This window comes from Trichoderma aggressivum, assembly GCF_033847375.1.
Source record: "Trichoderma aggressivum f. europaeum strain CBS 100526 chromosome Unknown scaffold_025, whole genome shotgun sequence".
NCBI classification, from domain to species: domain Eukaryota; kingdom Fungi; phylum Ascomycota; class Sordariomycetes; order Hypocreales; family Hypocreaceae; genus Trichoderma; species Trichoderma aggressivum.
Genome location: NW_026946391.1, coordinates 520,702 through 528,787, shown reverse-complemented (window position 1 = coordinate 528,787; position 8,086 = coordinate 520,702). Strand labels below are relative to the sequence as shown.

At 56.8% G+C, this 8,086-nt stretch overlaps 3 protein-coding genes across 3 annotated transcripts; 1 reads left to right on the top strand and 2 right to left on the bottom strand.

Annotated features, from left to right (window-relative positions):
* Positions 1 to 376: 376 nt before the first annotated feature.
* On the top strand, positions 377 to 1,239 carry Triagg1_6469 (uncharacterized protein; the record flags this gene model as incomplete). The annotated part of the gene is made up of 2 exons (XM_062901097.1): positions 377 to 1,020; positions 1,104 to 1,239. The coding sequence occupies 2 exons, from the start codon at positions 377 to 379 to the stop codon at positions 1,237 to 1,239; spliced, it is 780 nt and encodes a 259-aa protein (XP_062754722.1).
* A 335-nt stretch (positions 1,240 to 1,574) lies between these two features.
* On the bottom strand, positions 1,575 to 2,823 carry Triagg1_6468 (uncharacterized protein; the record flags this gene model as incomplete). Its single annotated transcript, XM_062901096.1, has 2 exons — positions 1,575 to 2,117; positions 2,398 to 2,823. 2 exons carry the CDS (start codon positions 2,821 to 2,823, stop codon positions 1,575 to 1,577), a joined length of 969 nt encoding a protein of 322 aa, XP_062754721.1.
* Positions 2,824 to 3,615: 792 nt separating this feature from the next.
* Positions 3,616 to 7,234, bottom strand: Triagg1_6467 (uncharacterized protein; the record flags this gene model as incomplete). Its single annotated transcript, XM_062901094.1, has 2 exons — positions 3,616 to 3,813; positions 3,899 to 7,234. 2 exons carry the CDS (start codon positions 7,232 to 7,234, stop codon positions 3,616 to 3,618), a joined length of 3,534 nt encoding a protein of 1,177 aa, XP_062754720.1.
* Positions 7,235 to 8,086: the final 852 nt, after the last annotated feature.

Here is an 8,086-nt window from a genome sequence, read left to right as displayed (position 1 = left end):
AAAAAAAAAAAACTGCCGGCAGAAACTTGAACCGGCCATCACCACCTACCGAGATGGGCTGATGATGATGATGAGGACATGAGCCGAGGTACGGCACTCAACCTCTTACACCCAGCTTGCGCCTGAACCACCACCAGATATCGGCAGAGACAAATCAAGGCGCCGGCAAACATATAACCTGTGCAACTCTGAGCAGCAGACCAAGTACAGGTAGTCTTTTCCGTAAATTACTTGTGCGCCCAAAAAGCCACCCGAAGCTCTGAGCATCATCATCATCACCACCACCACCACCACCACCACCACCAATCCCAGCTCCAAAAATCCTCCCAAAAACAGCTCTCAACCACACCACACAAGCTACACAACCCTGCCCGTCATGTCCAAGCCTCCCATCGCCAACCTCAGAGACATCTCCATTGCCTCGCCGTCCCTCTTCCGCTCCCGCCTCGTCCTCCGCTCCGCCGCGCCCCCGACCTCGCCATCCCCCGAGCTCGACGCCCTCAACATCGACACCGTCTTCGACCTCCGCTCGGGCCTCGAGGTCTCCCACTCCTCCCACGTCTCCGATTGCGCGTTTGCCGAGCAGTGGCCCGGGGGCCCGCGCCGCGTCCACGCCCCCGTCTTCGCCGACGCCGACTACGGCCCCGAGGCGGTCGCCCTCCGCTTCCACCAGTACGCCTCGACCCATCCCGTCCTCGGTTTCGTAAACGCCTACCGCTCCATCCTGAAATCCGGCGCGCCGGCGTTTGCCACCGTGCTGACGTACCTCTCTTCCGACGAGTGGGATGCGTCCGCGGAGAGACCCATCCTTGTACACTGCACCGCGGGCAAGGATCGCACAGGCATCTTGTGCGCCTTGATATTGAGCCTGTGCAACATCCCAGACGAGGATGTGGCAAGGGAGTACGGTCTTACCACCCAAGGGCTGAAGGATACGAAGCCCACACTTGTGAAGCGGTTGATGGCAATGCCGGCTTTTGAGGGAGACCCAGATGGTGCCGAGAGGATGCTGAGTTCAGCGTGAGCCCTTGTTTTTTTTCTCTCTATTCTTCTTTCCATCGATCCCCTTTTTTGTAGGTGAAACACTGACAATTGCACAACAGGCCCGAGAGCATGATGGCTACGCTTGCCATGATCCGTGAGGAATGGGGCTCTGTTGAGGAGTACGTCGTTGACGAGTGTAAACTCCCGCCCGAGGCCATTGCTCGTATTCGACAGAAGCTCCTGGTCGCCAACTAGGTACATGTAGGCTTGTATTGCCATTCTGCACCATAGACGTTGATCCTGTTGTATCGACAAATGAATTAGACGTGTCATGATGAATAGCGTGTTTTGTGTTGGATATATATGTATATACTATAGTATGTAGGTACTACCTGATAATACATTGGTTATTATACATGGCTCGTGTGGTGTATGCGTACATGTATGCATGTTAGTAATACAGCTTCGTCTGATCTCTCGTCTGATCAAACCTATCTTCTTTCAAAGTCGTTTCAAAGTCATTTCAATGCTACCCCCCCCCCCCCCCCCCACCTGTCATGTCAATCACGCAAAGCCTACAGTCCCAGATCCTACGGCACAGACGTGGGAATTTTGACCAGACCACGCTTGCGATCATCAAACGGCGCTCCATATCTCCAGCCAGTGCCCTTTCTTGACCGTCCATTTCGTCCCACATCGTCCGCGTTGATTTCCTTGAACCGGAACTCGTAGCGGTCCGTTGTTACTCTCGTTGTCGCCTTCTCTTCTCGCTGCTGCTCCTGTGCGATGCGCCTCGCCACCTTGTCCTCCTCCTTCTGCGTCGCCTCCTTGAATTTGGCCAGGCTTTCTTGCCGGGTCTTGCCCTCTAGAATCTCCCGCTCCATGTTGATGAGCTCAGGCTGTGGTGACCGTGCATCAACAGACAGCATGGTGTCGTGGAAGGCCTTGGCCGCGTCTTCTCGGGTGAAGTGACGTGACTCTGATACTGGCACGAAGAGCTGCTGCATTGTCAACTTGTGGACGTGAATCTCATTGACGGGCTCGTGTGGCAGATTCTTCTCGCCCTCCCGGTAAAAAGTCTTGGGCAGCATGCTCATGACAGCTTTGGCATAGGGAATTGCCAGCTTCTTGCCCTGTTTTTTCATTTGACCAGTCAGCACAGTTGTACATGACACAATAGAGCATTGCTAACGAAGTAAAAGGAAATAAAAGAGATGCAGAGGTTGGCGTGTTGTCAGAACAAATATAATCGTTTTTTAACCATGGGAATAAGTCTTCAAGACTAATCGAATTTTTGGAAATTGTCTCATCATGTAAAGTGCGCACAACTCTCTGTCTGTCTCGCTCGGGAGAAAGAATAGGGGGAACGGCTGTCAAGAAGGAACCGGGGGCAAGGAAATTTGCAAAGCTCACCTCTCTCTGCCATTGCTTCTCAACCTCCTTCAGCCTCACAACGGCCGCTACCCGCCTGACATCGACGCCCATCTCTGCTGAAACGGCCTTTAGTGACTCCCCCCTCCCCATGACCTTGTCCCAGATCAGCTCCCTCGTGTGCTCATCCAGCACCGGCTGGCTTCGAAAGAGAGGATTTAGAGGAAACGGCTGGTCCTGCAGCGGCCCTAGATACCTGGGGCCTCCTCCGGGGTCGGCAAACTCTGAACCTTCCCTGCCCTTGAGCCATTGGTACATCTGCTGTCGAGCCCGGCTCATCTTCTGCTGACACGGGGTCGAGCTGAAGCTCCGCACGAATGGCGCAGATTTTGATTTGCAGGATTGGACCAGACACGCATCGACCACGGGGGCCAGCGGCATGGAAGCCGCAGATAGTCTGGGAGCCATGTCTATTCTGTGTGTGCACTCCTCAAAATGTAGGTGCAAATTGATTCGGCTAGATCAGCTGCTCATTGCGAATCGAGTCAATGGCTCAAAGGTCGTCGAGGCTTTTTTTGGTCGTCATGTCTTGTGAGCAGAGCTGGTGGGAGAGTTATCAAGAAAAGCCAAGCTTGGCCACAAATTTTCCGTCTCGGTATCTTGTTCTCCCGCTTCCGGAGGGAGGGGCATCAGGAAGGCCATTGGCGCACGCACGCTTGAATGCAAGGCAACGTATTACCTAATAAGCGCTAGCCGTCTCCGGCGGCACAGCTCGACATTGCTCCGGCGGCAGCAAAAGAATGAAAGAATACTCAAGTTGGAAGCCATCCAGACTTGATTCAAAGGGCAACATGTCACCAAATTCAAAGCACAGAAGCCCGGGAGACAGATATCCCATGTATATTAAGCCTGCCACCAATCAGGTGGGACCGACGCAAAATGCGTATATATATATATAGTACTCAGCATGCTCGCCGCCATACCTTGATGCGATGCGTAGAAGTAGCTCTTGTCGAAACAAGAGAACAAAGAAAACAAAAGATAAGAAAACAAAATCATCATCCGTTCAGAAGCAAAGGAGCTTGAAACGGGTCAGCAAATCAGCGCTAGATCCATCCTCCTGAAGACCATTTTTTCCATGTATTTGAATCCCTCTTCCCTCCCCCTTAGTGTTGCGGGTTGCCCCTCGCCCAATATGAAAGCCGTTTCAAAAAAGAAAAGAAAAATAAAAGTCCTAGACTCCGGTGAATAACCTTTCGTTTACGACGCCGACATGATCGGCCGGTTCTTTTTCGTCTTGTTTTTGTAAGCTTGTGCCTTTGCTCGCTGGCTGGCAGCCTCAATCGCTTCGGCCTTGGCTGAGAGGTCCTTCCACTTGCGCCAACCTTCAAAGTCGATGAGCGCCTGCATACAGCCCCATTCCATCACCTTACGCTCCAGCCAGACAAAGTTGACAGGCTTTGCAAAACTAAGTCAGCGTCACGTTCTTTTTACAGAGGATCAATCACGCGCGTGAGTGCGTCAGTTAAATCAGGATACATACCTTTGTCAGAAAGTCGTTGCAGCCCGAGGCAAGAGCCTCGTGTCGGTCGCTCTGGAGAGAACTGGCCGTGAGAGCAACGATGATAACAGGACTCTTGAACTGGCCGATGCCCTCCAAGCGATCTTGCTCGGTGAGCTCTTCGGCCTGCGTGGTCTCGGGAATTCCGGTGGGGGCGTTGGAGAAGACACCAATGTTGTTGATCCTTTCCAGCCGGCGAATCTCTCTCGTGGCCTCCAGTCCGTTCATACCAGGTAGCTGAATGTCCATGAGGACCAAGTGGAAGCCACCGTTTCTCCATTTCTTAACGGCATCTCGGCCATTCATGGCCGTTGACCATCGTACCTTGAGCCGCTTAACAAAGGCCTCGAGCAGTTTCAGGTTGATTGGGTTATCTTCAACAATGAGTACGTTGATCGGAGGCACGGTGGCGGTCAGGACGGATGGCGAGGGGGTGTGGTGGTACTCCTGCTGCTGCTGTTGTTGCTGCGAGTTCCTCTTGCTCTTCTTGGGTCGTGAGCTGGGCAAGCGAGGAGACGACAGTCGCTGGGGAGGAGGAGTTCCCATGCGAGCCGACGACGTCATCTCATGGCCCGGTGACTTTGCCATGGAGCCCGAATGCGTCACGACGTGCTCTGAGGAGCTCGAATGCGTTCGCGAATGCGAGTGCCGCGAGCGATAATGCGGTGCACCATGAGCATTGGCAGCAGTCGAAGACGTCGAGTTTGGCATGGCACTGCTGCTGCCGCCGCCAGCGCCAGCACCACTCCCTCCTCCATTATGCAGGTTTGGCGAAGGCGTATGAGTTCTTCCAGTCCGCGAGTAATCTTGGCGGTCGTGACGCGGATCGCGGTCCCTGTGCGCGCGGGGCCTGTTGCCGCCGGGAGAAGGAAGGGGAGGAATGGGAGGGAGGTGGCCCGAGCTGATGACGGTCATAGAATGGGGCATGGATCCGTTGGCTTGCGTGGGGACGGACACGGCGAGGCGAGGCGACGACGTGTTTCCAGCCACCGGGGGGAAGTAGCCTTCGCCCGTCTCGGATGGGCGCCCATCGTCGCCGCCATAGTAGACAGAGCCGGGATGGGGAAGAGGAGCCCGCGGAGACGGCTTGGGCGTTGTCGAGGCCCGGGGAATCTCAATGACGAGAGCGTCCTTGACGGTCTGGCCTGAGGGGTAGTATGCGTTGAGAGTTTTGATCATGTCTTCCTCGGGGCCCAAGGTTCGGCTGCGCTGGTTGTTTTGCGTCTCTTCGCCGGCCTGAATGCGAAGAGTGAGGTCGGGTGAGTCGAATGTCTTGCCTAGCGAGTTGCCATACTTGCGCAGAATCTCGTCGCGCACATCGTCAACAAGGTCGCCGGGGCGGATGCGGATTTGGGTGGCCGAGGCCTTGGGTCTCATGACCCAGATCTTGGTTGGGATTTGTTCAGCCATGCTGCTTGCATCGAAATCGCCGAGGTCTGCAATGTCGTCAATCGAAGATGAGTATCCGATCAGGTCGTCGTGGCGATGAGCAATGATGGATGGTGCAGAGGGAATTGTCGAGGAAGAAAGAGGAGCAGGGCCAAGGTTTTTGGAAGAGGCCACGGAAACGGCAGGAGGGGCTTCGGCGCCTAGGGTTCCGATGACGTTGGCGCCGGCGTTGGCGTTGGGAAAGGCAGTCGCGATGAGTGCGTCGCGGCTGCTGCTGCTGTTGTTGGCGGCTGCAGACTTGTCGGCCGACTCGTCAAAGGTAACGGTTTGGTTTGGGTCACGGCTGGCTCGACGAGGCGGCGCGGGCGGGCGCGTGGACGTGCGGGCGGCGGCAGACGAGTCTTGGGAGGAATTCGGGGCGGCACTAGGCAGCACGGACGCTGGCGACGACTTGGTCAATGGAAGCCCGGCTTCAACTTGGGCTTCGGCTGCGGCAGCTTCGACTCGAGCAAGAGCAGTGGTAGTAGACGCAGGCGGCGGCTTGGTTGACAGAGGTGACGCGGAAGTAAGATTCAGCGGGCCATGGCCGGCGCCGGGTGTGGGCGGAGCGTCGATGCCGCGGCCGGTGGCAGCAACGTGCTCAGCAGCTGCCGGCGAGGCGGAGGCGGCCTGTTGTTGGGACGAGGGCTGCGGGTACGTGGATCGCGGTTGCGATTGCGAAGGCGAGGGCGATTGCGACTCGTCCTCGTCGATGCTGTCGAGGCTGGGCAGGCTGGGAATGCTAGGCAAGATGCTTGGGCCGGGCGTCGGGGGGGCGAGAGGAGGAAAAGTCAGCAGCGCCGAAGGAGTTGGCAAAGGAGGAGATGGAAGCGAAAACGGTGGCGCTGGCTGGCGTGGGCGTTTCTGCACCTGTCTCTGCTGCTGTTTCTGATTCTGCTGCAGATCGCCGCCAGGAATGGGGCCGCCAGCAGAAACCACGGCGCCGCCTGTGCCTGTGCTCGTTGTACCTGTACCGCCAGCGTCGGCGGCGGTAATACGAGGACTAGCACTAGCAGCGTCCGTGGTGCCAGCAATAGTTCCCTGGTCGCTGTTAATAACCGCCATACCTTGTCCGTCGAGCTGGCTCTGGTCCGTCTCGTAGCGGCTCGCTTCTTCACTGTTTAGGCTTCGGCGCGGGCTCTGACCCTGAACGCGGGTCCCTGCCGAGGCCGGGAGCTGGTGCGGGCGCTGTGGTTGCCGTTGGTCTAGCGCTGGGAGTGCCTGTACCATGAGCTCTCCTGTCAAGGCATGGCGCTGGAGATTGCTGATGGCAGCGGGGGAGGCGGGATCAAGAGCAGAATCAAACGTAGCAGCTGCTGCCTCCGTGTCGACGCCGTGATGCTGTTGTTGGCCGTATTGTTCGTCGTCGTCAGCCCCCTTTTCCTCCCCAATGCTGTCGAAGTAGCCCTGGGCATGCCTGGACAGCTGCGGCGTGATTGCTTCCGTTGGCGCTACTGGTACCTGGGATGTTGGTGATACCGGCGAGACTGGCGATAGATGGAAAGCCGCGTTGTCAGGGACGCTTCTTCGCTTCTCAACGTCGGCAGCCTGCTTGGGCTTCTGCCACATTCTCCAATGCTGCCTCGTGCGCTGTTGTTCAGCGTCGTTGCTTGTCAGGGCAGAGTCACCAGCGTCGCTGTTATCGTCACCGCCGCCGCAGCCTCCTATTCCTGCTTCTCCGTCCCCCGTCATCAGCTCCAGAGACAGCGTCAGTGTCTGGGATGAGGGCTCACGTGGGAATGGAAACGAGGGCCTCCTCTGGCTGACGATGCCGGGCGTCGTGGGCGGCGAGGAAGAGTCGCCCTCATCACCTAGAGCCGACACCTCGGACTGGCGCCGCCGCCGCCTGAACAGCGTTGCCTTGAGCTTGTTAGCAATGTCCGGCGCCATCCTCCTTCAGCCTCGTTTGCTGCCCTGAAGCAGAAGCGGGAGCGGCAGCAGGATCAGGCGCAACCAAGATGAGTGCCATGCAAGACGGACAAGGGGGATTGAAAATGAGGCTGATGGGGGGCGGAGATTAAAGAGTCGGGATCTGATGAGTCTTGGAGATTATCCGAGAGATAGAGACGGCAAGGGACCAGTCGGGCTGAGAGGAAGACGACAGGACCGCCAGCACCGAGAATAGATTAAGTGAAGGCCGACAGGCCGGTAGACAGCGAGAGGAAAGGGGGGGAAAGAAAAGAAAAAAGAACGAATGCCAAAGTGAGACGACAAGTCAGTGAGCGGGTGAAGAGGAAAGGAACGGAAAAAGAACAAGAGGCTTCCGAAGTCGAGAGAAGGCGAGAGAAGGAGAATCGAGATGGAGAGTGATAATCCGCCGACCCTTAGGGCATCACGACCGCGCATGCAGCTCGCATGATCAGTCGTATTTGGGCGCTTGGACTCGTTGCTCCTGCTCTCGTGGTTGTTTGGGGTTGAAGGAGGCGAGGTGAGGCGAGGCGAGCAGATGAATCAGTTTAGTATCATGCGAGTGATGGGCTCCAGTCAGAAGGAAGGTACCTGTGCGGGAGTACTCGCACTGCCAGACGTTGACGAGGCCTCGCCTTGCTTTTTGGTTCTTGCTCTGCTCTGCCTTGCCTTGCCAGAAAGCAAGTCGAGCCAAACGGAACCAAGCCAAATGGGCTGCAGCCCTCTTGGGGCCCAGTCCACTGCACTGCAAGCAGAGGTACCGGTACCTACGGGGCGCCGACAGGGGACTGCAGAGTTAATGCTGGCATGGATGGATGGGATGGATGGACGGCC